General features: G+C 44.9%; 1 protein-coding gene across 1 annotated transcript in view; it reads left to right on the forward strand.

The window, feature by feature from the left end:
• The window catches only part of LOC147709465 (protein-tyrosine kinase 2-beta-like), a 368,771-nt gene that overhangs the window by 322,661 nt on the left and 29,502 nt on the right, over positions 1-16,608 (forward strand). Inside the window, exons 11-16 of the mRNA XM_086925999.1 lie at positions 1,462-1,516; positions 4,981-5,121; positions 6,294-6,368; positions 8,273-8,374; positions 9,112-9,229; positions 10,607-10,646. Of these exons, the coding sequence (XP_086782125.1) occupies positions 1,462-1,516; positions 4,981-5,121; positions 6,294-6,368; positions 8,273-8,374; positions 9,112-9,229; positions 10,607-10,646 (531 nt within the window). The remainder of the gene's footprint in view (positions 1-1,461; positions 1,517-4,980; positions 5,122-6,293; positions 6,369-8,272; positions 8,375-9,111; positions 9,230-10,606; positions 10,647-16,608) is intronic.

Below are 16,608 nucleotides of genomic sequence, written 5' to 3' on the forward strand. Positions count from 1 at the left end.
CAAAGTATGTGGTTTTATATGTGTTTTTTTATTCATTTGCCTCTCAATCTAAACTGTGTCTCTACTCGGAGCTCGCTCTTATATTTATGTTCTCTCATACAAAGATACAGCGTATGTCCTACGTTCCCAAGTATTGGATGCCGGCAGTCATAGCACATTCCTGTTCTCTTTTTAAACCATATTTGGTAGCTCACCTCTCTTCCTTTGAGCAGTTTGTGTATAGTCCTATTTGGTATAATAAAAGGATCACAGAAAATAACAAACCTCTTTTATGGCGAAACTAGTTAAATTAGGCCCTTTTCTATTTTTTTTGCATGCACTTCTCAACAACAATGTTATTAGTCCCTTTGATACTCAATCACTTTTTTCTGTTTTTCTCGGAAATACCTCAAGCAGTATCAGCTATTGGAAACAATGTTGGCTCCATTTCTGGCCCTTTCCCTACTCTTTCCTCCCAGGGACAAAGTACAACACTTTCTCACACTAATATCACCTCCCTCTCCTAAGCTTCACTAATTAAGCAATTAGTTTAAATGAGGCAGAAGGGCTATAAGGCTATTAGAACACTCTGCTATCCAATGGTAGAATTTTCTCAATTAATAAGGGAAATACAGAAAGACAATTAATGTTGGAGCAGAAGGCTCATCCCAGCCATTATCAGCCCGGAGCTACTCAATTGTCTTCTATGGAGGTTTCAACATTCCAATGTTTTAATATAGCCTTAAAGCACAACTTAGCAGGCTCTACTGGGCATTAAAGGCCTGCTCCAGTGTTAATGGCCTGAGCCAAAGGCTGAAAAAGTAGAGTTGCTTGTGTGAGAATTCTTTATCCACCCTAAAGGGTAGAAGAGAATACATTTTTACAGTGTTATGTGCAAAGTCTGAAACATGAAGCTCATCCATTGGGCAAGATATTGTTCACTCCTTTGGGGTGTGAACAATACAAAGACACCGAAATTTGAAGCTTGGGCACTTGCATGGAGGTAAAAGAGGGCTCAGTATATCATAGAGTGCCTGAAGACGTGGCACAGAAGTAAAAAGAATCATGTACACATTATTTGCAAAAAAACGTGCAGAATGTTCTGGGGTCTTTCTAATGGTAATTTCATCAGGTCATAGTCGAGGATGTTTCTATCCTTCAAAGACAGCTTAGTCCTGTGAAAAGAAATACTTCCATGTGCATTTCTCTAATCAGTGATGTAGTTATTTGTTAATACATTTTTAGATGCATTGTTTTATAAAGCCAGTGGCACTTTCTCAGCAGAGATAATGGGTGAGATTGTTGTATGTAAGTACTTTTATTGAGAAATTACATTTTATCAGCTAATGTAATTGAAATGAGAACAACATGTATCAGGTTTCCTGTGTGGAATTTCTAGTTTGCAAAGGACTGACTCAAGTTGCTGTAACATCAATAGATGATACGGCATTAGTTCTTACGTTTATTATTTCTGGCTTGTAGGAAGGATGTAGGTCTGGACCTTTTCTTTCCAAAGCAGATGCAAGAAAGTTTAAAGGTAAGTCATAAGTATGGCACTAAAGTGAAGCATGTTGTACTCATACCCTGTTACCATGGTAATATAATAATAAAGTGAGTAATACCATTTATACAACACAGTGAATAACTGCCTTCATTAGGATCAGGGGGGGGGGGGGTTGTTTTTGAAATCCCCCTTCACTAAGTAAGGGGGATTCGAGAGGGGGGGGGCAGAGTTGGTATTGTATGATTTTGAAATTCCACTTCATTATGTGTGCTATACAAGCTATACAAGATGTTATGTTATGTTATCATCCATTTATAGCGCGCACGGCTATTTGGAAGTGTCCCGGCGCGAAAGCCAAATGGAAGAGAGAGAGATGGACAGACCAGACTGGAAGATTATTTAAACGGCAGCCTTTTCAGATGTTTTTTGAACAGTCTGATGTCTCCGGCAGCGACGGCTCGTGGAGGGAGTTACGGTGGGGCAGGAGGGTGGGGAGGGGGAGGGGCAGGGTGGAGGTTGCTAAAAACCGGCATATGGATAATTGCAGGTAAGTAAACAATTTAATTAATAAAACGAATTTCGTAGCTCGCACTGCATTGCATTTTGCGATGCAAGGCGCACTACGAAATTCGTTTTATTAATTAAATTGTTTACTTACCTGCAATTATCCATATGCCGGTTTTTAGCAACGTCCACCCTGCCCCTCCCCCTCCCCACCCTCCTGCCCCACCGTAACTCCCTCCACGAGCCGTCGCTGGTCTCCGGTGTTCCGCAGCTCAAAGGGCAGGGCATTCCAAGCCAGGCTGCTCTGATACACTCTCGCCAGGCGACACCTGGGAACCAGTGCAAGGCATTGGCCAGTACCGTAGCTGTCGGGCGGCACATAAAACGTGAACCGACTGCTTAGATAGGGGGCATGTTGTTGATTTAGAAAATTCAACAGAGATTTTACTGAAAATGATGCAGTAAATTGCTGCACAATTTAGTCTTGCAGGATGTGGGCCCAGAATATCACCTCCTCCCACTCCCATAGAAGATGTATTAGGGCATCATCAGATTTGAAGTGGGCCACACTCAGAAACAGCCATGCTTGTATGAGCCTGTTATGCTTGGTTTGGGCTTTCATGGGATCACATTTCAATGATATTTGTGGGCATCAATGTAATCTTGTGCCCACCAAATCAGGACTACTTTCATGATTCACAGGATCAGGCTTTGCGTAATTACTATGGAAAATTCACAGACGGCTTAGGAAAGGTCTGCTTCCATGAGGAACCTTTCTGCATGAGTAGATTAACCACAGCTTGGAAATATAGTAGTTGGGGTGTATTTTCATGTTGGCCGCCATGCAAAATGTTTGGAACTCTCACAAACTCAAAGCATTTTAAGTTTTACAATCATATTGCAGATCCTTTTACTTTGTTTGTTCCACCTCTCGTAAATTCATTTAGTAAAAGATAGGAATAAGTTTGTTTCTTGAGTGGGGAAAAGTATGGAACACCCTGTGAAATGAAGGTGTAATGGAACGGATTTCTCCAAATGGAAATAAGGCACATCTGCGGTAGTTACTCCTGCAGAATGTCAGCACGTGGACTCTTCATAATATTACAGGACAGTGAGAATGCACATATATAATACATGGGAGATGTAATCCCAGAGTAAAAGGCCATCTCCAATTTGCTTAACCCCTTCCATGCTGATGACGGCCCCCAGCCGTCATGCATCACGGTGCTCGTGTGCTGATGACGGCTGAGGGCCGTCATGAACCCGCCCACTCTTAAAAAGGGCCGCACAGGCGCAGAATCGCGGCCGCGCCCAAGGGGTTAATAGATGTTACTTGTGACTTCTCTAATCACCTGTAATAAAGAAATGACATAGCTGCTCAACTGTAATAAGTTATTACAGTTGGGTTGTGGTGTCTCAGTGCCTTCTGCCAGAGCCAACAACCATGTATAAAGGCAGGCCAAGGAGCATATTTACTGCTGTAGTTTAAACAAGGAAAATGAAAACTAGCTTTTTCTTTTGTTTGCTGAAAAGAAAAAGTGATCAGCAGAAAAGAGATACCTGTGTCTTTGAGTACCATTGATTTGGGTAACAATAAACATGTGTTATTCAGAGCCAAGATACCCGTGGGTGAACGTGCGCTTTACAAATACACATTATGTTATGTTATCAGCAGAAACGAGATACCTGTGGTAATACGTTTATTTTTTTACATGCTATCGGCCATTAGAAGAATCTTTGCATGTTTCCTCGATTTCTGAGGAACAGCGTTTTTCATCTGCCTTATATTAAACTAATGTTAATATCTTTTTTGCAAAAGTTGCTAACTGCTTTTTTGATGTGTTTAATTTTGCACTACTGATTTTGCTTGGCTTTTTCTTGTCTGTAGTGTACATGAAAGTGTAAAGACACCAAGGAATTAAGTGAATTGAAGGAAGCGTGATGTTGTGATCATTTGTTGTAAGGAATAATGTAGCTCCTGCTGAACAATAAAACTGATTTCCATAATCTTCGACCTCATTTGTGTATATGGTCATGGAACTTCTCTGTGACTTGCAGTATCCTCGTAATGTATGTCAGGATAAACTTTATCCCATATATATATATACATTGACTTGTATGCATTACGGGAAACATCCTTAACAACGATGATTTTATAACGACTTACCTGAACAACGAAGCTGGAACCACGACTTTCAAAAACCACGACTTTCCTTAAGCACGACTTCCCTAAACCACAAGTCTCTCCGCTCCCCTCCGCTCCTGTATAACGTCACTCCTCAGAATTAAGGGATCATTAGGGGGTGTGTGGGGGGTCTCCCCCCCCAAAAAAAAGGATAAAGAAAAGAAAAGAGCTAATGGTATGCGTTGTCAAAGCATACTAACATAGTACATTTAGATCCGTTTTTAAAAAAAAATTTTTTACGAGTGATTCACGCAAGAAGTATTGTAATTACAATAGTGCCATCTAACGGCCAAACACGAGATGTTTCATTTCGTGGTTTAGGAAGTCGTGCTAAAAAAGGTGGTGGTTAAGAATATCTCGTAGTTAGGCTTTCGTGGTTAAGGAAGTCGTGGTTTAGGCAGTAGTTGTTTAGACATACAACCATGCATTACTGTTCAAATTGTTTAAAATCCACTGAAAGACACACCGTCCCCATGTGTAGATTTCTCCACAATGGAGAATTCTTCACATCCGAAGTAGTGCCCTCTGAGAATATCACATGACCTTCCCAGGAATACATATGAAAACATGCACCTGGTGCAGCTCTCCATGCATATTCCTGAAAATGTTTGTGAAATCCAGACCGCAGTGCAGATTTACAACTACCTTTGTGAATCTGTCTCCTTCGTTTCCAAAGACTGGGTATGATTGCAAGTTAGTGTTGCTTTATTTTGTTTTTACTGAAAATGTTGTGTATGTTGGAGTGAAGAGCAACACAAGTATTTCATCACTCCTACATGTATATGCATTGTTATACATTGCTTTTCAGCCCAAGCAGTTTCGCAAAATGATCCAGCAAACCTTCCAGCAGTACGCCTCACTGCGCGAGGACGATTGCATCATGAAGTTCTTGAACACGCTTTCCAGCTTTACTTCTATTGACCAGGAAACCTACCGCTGTGAATTAACGGTATGTCCGTGCAAATCACCAGTTACTACCAGTAATGGCTGTTGTAGCAGTAATAGCTGATTGTTGCTTGCTGTGCCGATATAATACGTATCGTTGTTGTAAATGCCATAATTGTTGTTTTTGTGATTATTTTTATAAGAATTATTGTTGATGATAATCCTAGAAATTTCTGCCTTGGATATGTGGTATATTCTTTTCTTTTTCTTCTGTTGAAATTTCGAAACGATTTTTTTTTATTGTTTTAATGTGGAAACAGGTTTCAGAAGTGGCCTGCAGTTTGTGGTATTGACATGGTGATTAGATGGCAAATTTACTAAGGATTAAAATTAAAGCTATAAATTATGTAAAACATTGCATTATTAATAATCATACTTTACTAAACCTTTATGTGTATATATTTGCTTGTGATAGATATGTAAGGGACACATGTTTTATGGTATTCACATCACAATATTTGTGTTATGTATTTATTTACCTGATTTTACATGTGTGTAATGTATCCATAGCATACACCTTTACCCATATCAAGGGTTGGGAGAACAATTCCTTGTACTCTTTACAGCACAGACATAACATGTACCTTCATGCATGTAAATCACACTCATTGTTGGTGCACATAAGTCATGAACTTTTCCAGATGTAGATCACTCTTCCAACTGAATGCAATTGTCAATCTACCTTTATGAGTTTGGGGGCACTGTCCTGCTGGAATTCCAAGGTACTATATTGTTGGGGCCCTCTACTTCCTGATGCATTTCTGACTGTGATCATGTCAGATTCAATAGGATCCCACAGAGGCTGTGTGCAAAATTGCAGTCAGCACCGAATGCAGGTTTCCTTTTGATCCAAGGTGCGAGAATCCTCTTTCTACTGAGAGCACTAGGGTCGCAGTTCATTCAAGGTTTTAGGTATCTTATAAGTGAGTAGGTGACGCAGAACCTGATGACTTGATGGATGGAGTATTAGACAAACTTAGATTTCTCCATAATCAATAGACAAGAGCATATGTACTAGGATTATCTGCTCTCCATCCTGTTCCTGCCCGGTCCCTCTTTCCAATACCTTCTGTCGAGACCCCAGCGCTTTGTCGCACTCTTATGATGGGATAAAGCACATTACATATAATTGGCTTACCTATCTGTGACATCTATTACTGTGTCTTTCTTTTTTAGCAAGGATGGAGTGTTACAGTAGATCTGGTTATTGGTCCCAGAGGCATCCGGCAGCTTACGAACAAGGAGGCGAAGGTAAGTGAAGTGAAGGGGGGTGAGTGGAACATATGATATGAAAAAGGACTGGGCTTTAAGGGAAATACAAACACATCTAGGCAGGGGACAGAAAACCGAATACATACCAGGCAATGCTGCTCATTTGTAAACATTTACAAATAAATGGAAGGCCTAGAACAGCACGAGGACTGCTAATGGCCAATGTAGTGAAATTAGCATGTAGAAATATCAGATATCATTAAATATGCAATCATTGGATTACCTTTTTGTTTCACGTTAGTATCATGTAGGATTGTGACATCATGCTCATAATCAATGAATATGTAGTTTTATTATTTAGGGAGGCCCCAGCTGGCCTCCATTATATTTGGGGTGTGATTGGTTCCTGTGCTGAGGGTAAAGTGTTCTCTTAAGAAGTGTGCCTTCACCTCTCTTCTGCAGTGCAGGACGGTGGGGCAGTTCTGATGTTGGGGAGGGAGGCCTGAAGCACTGTTTAAGTGAAGTGCACAGTATGTGCTTGTAACTAACACATGACAACACATTGTTGAAGCATTTGGTTTCAATGCTTTCTTTACACTTGGCAGATGACAGAAGAGAAGGGTTGCTCATGTTTGTTGGAAACTTAAGCACCAGGTTGGGGCAAGAATGGCACTACGTTTAGTAAATCTGGCCAATTACCAGAAGGGTTCGGGTTATAAAATGCCACTTTGCTTAGGACACTGGCCTCAGCCCTGACTGGAGAATTCAGAAATATCTCAGTGGGTTGTTCTCCCACCATAGGGATTGTTGCTTAATGTACAAGTTTACAGGTCTGATTCAAAGAGGGGACCCCTCTGCCTCCCATCATCACCACCATATTTGTAGCCGGTTTGTGATGCCAGGCGTGTACACCAGCCTAAGGTTTTCGTACCACTCTTCAGCATATATTTTCAGCACAGTTGCTGTATCCAAAGAGCCCCCAGTGTTGTACGAGGCAACCTAAAAAGCAATAGATAAATACAGTTGAAAAATGAATGTTAACCTTTGATAGATTGATATAAAAGGGTACCAATTTCAGTAAAAATGTAAAAAAAAAGTGATTATCTCTCAAACAATCAAAAAGGTCTTTAAGTACACATAAAGCTAACACTGCTATAGTCGACAGTGTTACCAGGGCGGGTTAGCCGGAATATAGACACTTTTATGGCAAATAGTGGTAATTCAATCAAGCCTAATAAAAAAAATCACTCTAGACAGCCCTGCAGAAATCTACCTTGTATAACACAAAGGCGTCCTCTTTAAACACGTTTGTCCTGATGTTTCAACTGAATCTTTGGGCTTCATCGGGGTTTTTATCATTCCAAAGTAATTTGGACAATTATGAAGGACCCTTGATCAGTTTTACCAGCTGCCTCTGTGCTTTTCTCCATTATTCCAGGTAATTAATGAGGCAGTCCACACCTCAAGTGCCCTCTGCATGCAAGCGAAATTGTCTAATGTAGTTTCCTCAGTGAAGGTTTCAAACATTACGGACCTACAATTCAGCGCTCTGTGGGTTTATTCCAAATATAATTCAATAAATGCAAATATCACTATCAATTAAAGAGCGTTCGTTATCAACTGTTCACGATATGTTCACAAATAAAATGTGATGCCAGTTCAGTAGTTGTCTTTATAAGTAGTAGATACTCTAATAGAAACTCTCGCATCATACTGTTAGTGTGGCCCCAATAAAAGGTTTAAGCTTGAAGGTACATAGATCTCTCACCTGGGAAAAAACTTAGCTATGGAGAAAAAGAAAATTCTGATGCCACCGCGCCATACTTGAGGAAGGCAGGGAGGGGAAAAACATTAAAACACGTTCACATACTCCCTGAACAGTAAGACATGATTGGATTTATAAAAATGGTCCACAGTCACCATTTCAAATTTCTTTCTGACAGCCTACCTGCCTAGCAGAATTCAAGCAAATTAAATCCATCAAGTGCTCCCCATTGGAAGATGGCAAGGCGCTTCTTTTGGTGACCGTAACAGGAGCCCCCCAGGTAAGTTGTTTACTTTTATGTGGCAACCCAAATGCTCCTCTGAGGAGAACATGTGCACAATTGTAAAAATACACCAAGGATCATAATTTATTTATTTTTAGAATTATGAAGAGTGGGAACAGGGAGCGCATTCTAACATCTTCCCTATGGGGATGACATCAGAATACTGGGCATAATTTGGGGGAGTTCATTTACATATTCAATCAGGAAAAAAAATACAAGGGAGGGACAAAATACCTGAGTGTGAAAGGGAAAGAAGTAAACTGCCTTTACTATGAAGATACTTATGTTGTAAACTGGGTACTTACACCACACATTCTTGCATTGTAAGGAATCTAATTTGGGACCCGAGTATGGAGTTGGAGTTATGCTGGCTTCTGTTCAGGAAGCATTGTCAGGTCCATGGCTTGCCCTTGAGGGGGGTGGCACAATGTGGATCCTACTACCAGGATTGTGAGACCACTAGTAATAAAAATAACAATAGTCTGTTCCACTTTGATGCCCCTCTTCATGGACGTGTGACAGAACACTGTAAGAGAAATACCTTCTTTGTGGCTGGTTTTGTTTTGTTTTGCTATTATGCCCCCAAATGTGGCAGTTTCCAGCTATATGTTATAAGTATATAGCCATAGGGGAATGAAGACTGCAGGTCGACTCAGAAGGTAGCCCGATGTGTCTTCTGTTGTGTGTATTTTACATATGTTGTTATGATGTCATTAACAAACATCTTTTTAAAGCCCTTAGCTATTAAAACCACCTCCCTGGCCGTGGCTGAGAATATGGCTGACCTGATCGATGGGTATTACCGGCTACAAAATGAAACAGAAAAGACCCTCATAACCAGTCTCAATAAAGGTGAGGAAATACGGAGGCTGCCTGTGTGTGCTGGTTTGTGGTTAATGTGCGTAATTTGCACCATCAACAAATCAGCATCTGACTTCATGGACAGTAGTGGTGATGTGCGGACAGAGGGCTGAGACATAAAAAGAGACCATCAACACATGTTGAGCACAACTATTTGCCTGCAGTCCTTGCTCAGCAAATGGGCCTCCACACCCTACTGTATGTCATCACATTGGAAACAATCATTGGTAACCTTGGTGATTGAGCATCCTTTGAGCCACCGAATCATGGTCTGAAGACCCTGAGAAATAATGAAAGATGTTCCATGGGTTTGATGACTCCTCACACGCCTTGTACGGGCGTGTTTCCTTTGCATGTCCTAATTATGGATTCGTCATTTAACTCATGGTGAAAAATCCTCACTTAGATAAGTCAGTGTATTTACACATTTGGAAATATAAAATAGCAATCAACATCAATAACTTATGATCTGTGAACATGTTATTTCCTTCCTTGGTTTAGGTTTCGTTCGATAAGGCCTTGCCCTGTGCTGACATAACCCACATTGAAACCCTTCCGTTGTCCACAGTAGTCCAGTGCAGGGCCTTGGCGTTGAGTACTCTATATATGGCTTTTGGCGGTGTGCAGAGGAGGTTGGGCTCAGGGCCTTGCTGAAGGACCTTCTACATGTCCATAGAGCTCATAGTTCTTGGCCTTGACCATGGCACATGGGTTGCCCTATTTTTTTACATTTCTTTTTAAATCCAAAGATCTAAATCCATGTAACCCAAAATGGCACTGTGGATCTGTGTCTAAGACTTAGTCCTCGAGCACCATGAATCCAAATCGAACTGCATTCATACAAAGTCTACTCTGGGCATTTGCAAATTTGCAGGCTGGATCATGTGTCCATTGCAAGAACTTTTTATTCTTGTCTTTTTTGGAGAGCACTATCTACCACTCTGTTCCCCGTGGATCACTCACATTCCATAATTGTGGCACCATCAACCATTTGCTGTTACAGCTAGACATTCCGACTGCAAGTAAACAAACGCTCCAGTTTAAATTCAATGCGGCTGAATCAAAAGACTCATGTTATTCAGTATTCAATATGCATATCTGACTTTCTGTTCGTCTGTCTGTCTATATATCTATCTGTCTCTCTGATTATCTATCTGCCTGTCTGTCTTCCTTAGCCTCCCTGCTTTCTCTACACATTAAGTAAAATTAGAAATTAATTAATATTTCCAAGACGCAAGAAGTCTGATTTATCCTAAGTTATACTGAATATCTCTATTCAACATCATAAACATATATGAATCGTACGCATTTCACCCAGTAAATGGTTAAATAATGTCTGAAATTTCACTTAATATCTTCTTTTTATAGATCAAGACAAAAGGATCAGTCTGCCACAGATTCCGTCACAGTAAGTACACCCCAATGTTACAGTCAGACAGCAACACACATCTGTGCAGACTTTTTATTGTTGATGGATGATTTACCAATGCACAGCATTGGCCAATGATGCTTTTATAAATGACTATAGTGACAACAACAAATAAAGTATTTGCATGTTGGTTATTGTTAAAATATATATATGTTTTTTCAAGATTCACTGTTTTACAATTTTTCTGTTTAAAATTGTGTGTGGTAAGGTAGGTTTGCAGTGGAATAAAAGGAACAACAGTAAATGGAATTTATTCACATGTATATATCATGCAAATCACTCTGTAATATATATAAGGTCATTAATATGAGTTCATTCATTAGAAGGATAATCAATCACCAATATATGAACAAAAAAGCTGTATGTGTCTCTCCTTTTCTTTGGAAAATATATTTGTTCCATCAAAACATTGACAAGGTGCTGCAGTCAAGTGAAATAGTGCAGATGGCGCAGTGCTCAGAGAGGTGAAAACATGCACAACAAATATTCATGCACATTAGATTCCTTAGTTGGATACCAATTTTCTAGTCATGATAAAACCTACAATGAACAATCCAAAGTTTCCTCATTGATGAAATCTAAATCCAACCCAGGACGTGTGACTCGCTATAGTTCGGCAGGTCTCCCAAGGTCAGTAGCCATCTGTCTATGATCCTCTAAAACTCCACAAGAATCGGTGTGAATTCAAATATGTTCTGTTTATGATCCATAAGATTCCAGTTGAGAAGAAAGCCATAGTCCATACAGATTGTCAGTAACAATGTAGCCAACTGGTGTTACTGGAAGTCTGGGTGATACAAAGTCTGAATGATTTGTAGCAAGTCTGCACCTCCCAGAACAACCAATCTGTGGTCGTGGCGAACAAGCGCGGCTCAGTACTCGTCGGTAATCTCTGCAGCGTTCAGATCGAAATCCGCCAGGTCATTTCAGAGGAGTTTTGGTTGTGGATATTCCGTATCTTAAGATTTGACAGATACTTGTGTTTTTTTTTTTTTTTTTTAAATTTTTGAAAACCTTTATTGAGACCAGAACACACAGCTATTCAGCCTGACATCCCGGAGGCGAGGCAGCAAGAGTAAAGGAGACAAATAGTGTCAAACATTTAAGTCATAATCATCAAAGGTTAATTTTATGATATAAAAACAACAACAAGCGCCCGGGGGCGCGAAAGTGGCAGTGTATAAAATGTGACGCTGGGTGTCAGGGATGGGTAGGGGATAAGGCAGGAAAGCTCTCAAGAAAGACAGATAACAGAATGGGAAGGAGGGGGGGCGGGGGAAGACATCAGGAGGAAGAATCACATGAAAGCTCAGTTGGCGTCACAGGTTAGGGAGAAACGGTACCCTGTTGAGCAATTGGTTCAGGCGGTAGACACACATCCCCCCTATATTCGTTCCACGCTCCCCAAATTTTCATCCAAGTCCGAGGTTTCCCTCTGGCCACATAGACTGTCTTCTCCCTAAACATACACCAGTCCATGTTGGCCTTCCACTGCACCAGTAGAGGGGCCTCGTTCGCGCCCCATCTCTGGGCTATGTCCCTCTTCGCCACCATGTTCCCCAGGGTAACCCACCTAGTCTGTGCAACGTTGTGGTCGGATGGCTCCCATACATTCAAGAGGCATCGACGGGCCTCCGCCTGGGAAGCCACGCCAGTAACCTCCGCCATCACTCGGTGGACCCTTCTCCAATAGGAGGCGATCACCGGGCAGTCCCAGAGGATATGTAGGAAAGTGGCGGGGGCCCCACAGCCCCTGCGGCAGAGACCGTCAGGTGAGAAACCCATACGCATCAATCTGGGCCCAGTCACGTACACCCGGTGCAAGACCTTGAACTGTACGAGGCGAAGACGGGAAGAAATGGCAACCTCCTTAGGAGAGGAAACCGCACTCTGCCAATCCTCGTCGTCCAACTCAAGGCCATCCGCCACCCACTGATCTCTCAAGCCAAGGAGGAGGTCTGTGCGTGTATTAATCAACTTCTTGTACGAGAGGGAAATTGCACTGTCTGGCATATGCCCATCCAGGATCCTGTCTTCCAGCGGGGAACTTTCAGGAATGACGCCGTCCGGCGGAGTGGCCGAGACCAGCGCGTGTCTCAGCTGAGCATAACGGAAGAACTCCGTCGCGCTCAGCTGGTACTCAGCTTGCAACTGGGGGAAGGTCTTAATCAAACCTCTAGAGAGCATGTCCTCAACCCTGCTGATGCCAATGAGGTCCCACCTATCAAAACCCTTGGTGTGCCACAGTCTACCCAGGATGTCGGAGTCAAAAAGGGGGGTGAACCTCGTAAGTCTGCCCTGCCATCCCTGCGCCTTGGTAACCGCTTTCCAGGTGCGAACCGCCGTTCGGGTGGGACCCGTTAGCTTGCGGTCAAAGGATTTGGAATATAGGGCACGGTAGTAATTACCGCCGCCCGTCAGCCACCTATCCATGGCGTAGCCGGGGTTCACCACTGGGCCATAGAACCCATGGTTCAGGGCAGCTAGCTGCGCCGACCAATAATACCGGCGCACGTCGGGGAGGGCAATGCCCCCATCGTACCAAGGGAGCGTGAGTTTGTGGAGGGCGACGCGGGGGCGTCCCTCCCAGAGGAGGTGACGAAGAAGGCCTTCGATCTCACGGAAGTAGCGGGCTGGGACAGGGTCTTGCGCGTTTTGTAGTGCGTACAGGAATCTGGGCAGGGCCATCATCTTGAAAAGGGCGGCACGGCCAAGGAGGGAGAGTGGCAAATGGCGCCAGCTGTCGACATCACGTCGCAGCCGCTGAAGGGGGGGGAGCAGGTTGTTGTCATACCGGAGCTTGGCATTGCCGGAGATGTATATACCCAAGTATTTGAAACCGCGCGAAGCAATCTGAATACCGCAGCCCCTAGGAAGGCGCAGGGTATCTCCTTTGAGGACGTACAGAGATGACTTGGCCCAGTTTATAACCAGGCCAGAGTACCGCCCGAAGATTTTGATGACGTCACAGGCCACAACAAGGGATCTGCCAGGTGAAGACAGATACAACAGAATGTCGTCAGCGTACAAGGAGACCCTGTCCTCAAAGCCAGGGGCCCATTTGATACCCCTCAAGTCGGGATGTGAACGCAACAACGCTGCAAGAGGTTCGAGAGCCAAGGCAAACAATAGGGGGGACAGGGGGCAACCCTGTCTGGTACCGCGACGTAGGGGGAATGGCGCCGATAGGCGGCCATTGACTGTGACATTGGCCATCGGTTCCGCATACAGGAGCTTCACCCAGCTAACGAAGACGGGTCCAAACCCGAGCTTGGCCAGAACCGCCCATAAGTAGGGCCATTCGAGCGAATCAAAGGCCATAGTGGCATCCAGGGACGCCAACACAGCCGGCTCTTCAAGAGTGTGGGCCCGGGCCATGACCCCATGAAGGCGGCGCAAGTTCAGGGCAGTGTTACGGTGGGGGATGAATCCAGATTGATCGGGGTGCACGAGATCGCCAATGACTCCAATCAAACGATTAGCCAAGAGTTTGGCAAGGACCTTGGGCTCCGCGTTAAGGAGGGAAATAGGACGGTAAGAACGACAGACGTCCCGTGGTTTGCCCTCCTTGTGGATGACCACGATGGTGGCCAATCGTTGGTCCAGGGGGAGAGAGCCTCTCTCAAAGGATTCCAGGAACATCTTACGGAGATGCGGGGAGACTGCGTCCGAGCGGATTTTATATAGTTCCACTGGTATACCTTTAGGCCCGGAGGCCTTACCGGAATTAAGTGAACGGATCGCAAGATCAACCTCGTCCGCGGTGATGTCCCTATCCAGGTCATCTCTTTCTTCCTCGGAAAGACTGGGCAGGTCAATATCGGAGAGGAAGGCCGTCGAGTCCGCCTCCGAAAAGTCCGAGGCAGACTCATAGACCCCCCGGAAATAGTCTGCGAAAGAGTCCACGACGGCGCTGGGATCCGTAAGGATCGCACCGTTGTCACCAAGAAGCTCCGGCACCACCCGGCTGGCCATCTCCCTTCTGTCAAGCCAGGCCAACAGCTTCCCGGCCTTGTCGCCCACATCGTAGATGCGACCTTGCTGTTCCTTGGCCAGGACAAGAGCGGCGTTAGTGGCCAGGGCGTGATACTCCGCTTGTTTCAGCGAGAGATTGTGAAGGACCAAGGGGTCCGGATTGGATCCCAGTTGAGCCTCAAGGAGTAACACTTCCTGCTCAATAGTCAGCATATTGGAGTCTCTGTCACGACGGGTAGCAGCGATGAGTGCCTGGGCCTCGCCCCGGAGCACCGTCTTAAACGCTTCCCACAGTGTAACGGCCGACTCCACCGAGCCCACATTCTCGGAGAAGTAAAGATCAATGGACTTGGCCAGGAGGGAGCGGGTCTTGAAGTCACGGAAATACCATGGATTGACTGTTGCCGGGCGCTCCGACATAGTCACTCCAAAATCAAAGGAGACCCACAGCGGGGAGTGGTCGGAAATGCCCCGCGCAAGAAAGCGGGCCTCGGACACGGCAAGTGCATCCGAAGCCAGCGTAAGTACATAGTCGATACGCGAGAGACTCCCATGCGCGCCCGACAGGAAAGAAAATTGACGGAGCGTGGGGTGCAAGAGCCGCCACGCGTCCACCAGCCCAGTAGACTCAAGGAAGGACGGCAGCCACATCTGTGGCCCACGTAAATCGCGAGGCGGTTGACGATCAAGGAGACCAGAGCAGACCGAATTAAAGTCACCCCCCACTATCAAACGACCAGCCGGCATAGACAAGATGGCACCACCAAGGTCCTGAAAAGTACTATACTGGAGCCCGGGGGGGACGTACACGGACAACAGCGTAAGGGAACGCCCTTCCCATCTACCAGCCACGGCGGCGTACCGCCCCCTATCATCAATCAAAGTGGTCTCTATCTCTAGGGGAAGGGATGCACGCACAAGAATTCCCGCCCCCCTGGAGCCGGAAGAGAACCCCGAATGCGCCACCATTTTGTATCCTTTGCGATTCAGGGCCTTACAGGCGTTGCCCACCAAGTGCGTCTCCTGCAGAAGTACAACATCTGGCATATGTCGTTTAACCAATTGTATAACCACCCCTCTCTTGATGCGATCACCCAACCCGTTAACATTCCAACTAAGAATTTTCAATACTCTACCCCTCATCCCTCCACCTCCCGCCCCACCCATCACCCAAAGACACTTGCATCAAAGAAAGTCCAGGATCGCCATTGTTCAGTTGCCACAAAAGAGAAAGAAAAAGAAACACAAAACTAACCAGAACTGTACCCAACCAACCCCCCACCCTGCACCCCTGCAGTAGACTAAAAAGCCCCCCCAACCAGCAGTGTGCCTGTCGCCCCATTAACTACTCTACAAAAGACCCAGAGGAGAAAGGAATCCCCGTGAAATCGTCCCGCCACCCACCATGAAAATAAAGGAGAGAATAATCGCACCAAAAACACCAGTCCGGCGGTCATTCGAGGCAGGGGTAGCCCCGGCTCCCAGTTCATTCTTGCCGCTCCGCTCCGCCCGAGGCGCCTCCAACATCTTCCTCTTGCTCTTCCCGCTCTGGTGTTACAGTGTCCAGCCACTCGCTCACATTCTCAGGATAGTCAAAAAAGTAGACACGTCCCTTGAGTTCCACGCGGAGCTTTGCCGGGAATTGCATAGAGTACTTGAGACCCATGTCTCTGAGCCGTCTCTTCACGCCCGCGTAGCTCAACCATTGGCGTTGTACCAGTCTGGTGAAATCCGGGTAGAAATGCACCTCCGCATTCTGATATTGTAGCGGCCCGTGGGACCTGGATGCCTGAAGGATCGCATCTCGATCTCTAAAGTTGAGAAGGCGCGCCACAATTGGTCGCGGCGTCGCCCCCGTTTTAGGTGGTCCCCCTGGCACACGGTGGGCACGTTCCACTGAGAAGAAATTGCTCAGTCCAGAGGGCGCCAGGTGTGTCTTGACCGATTCTTCCACAAACAGGTCCGC

This window comes from Lissotriton vulgaris, chromosome 6 (genome assembly GCF_964263255.1).
Source record: "Lissotriton vulgaris chromosome 6, aLisVul1.2, whole genome shotgun sequence".
Lineage (NCBI taxonomy): Eukaryota > Metazoa > Chordata > Amphibia > Caudata > Salamandridae > Lissotriton > Lissotriton vulgaris.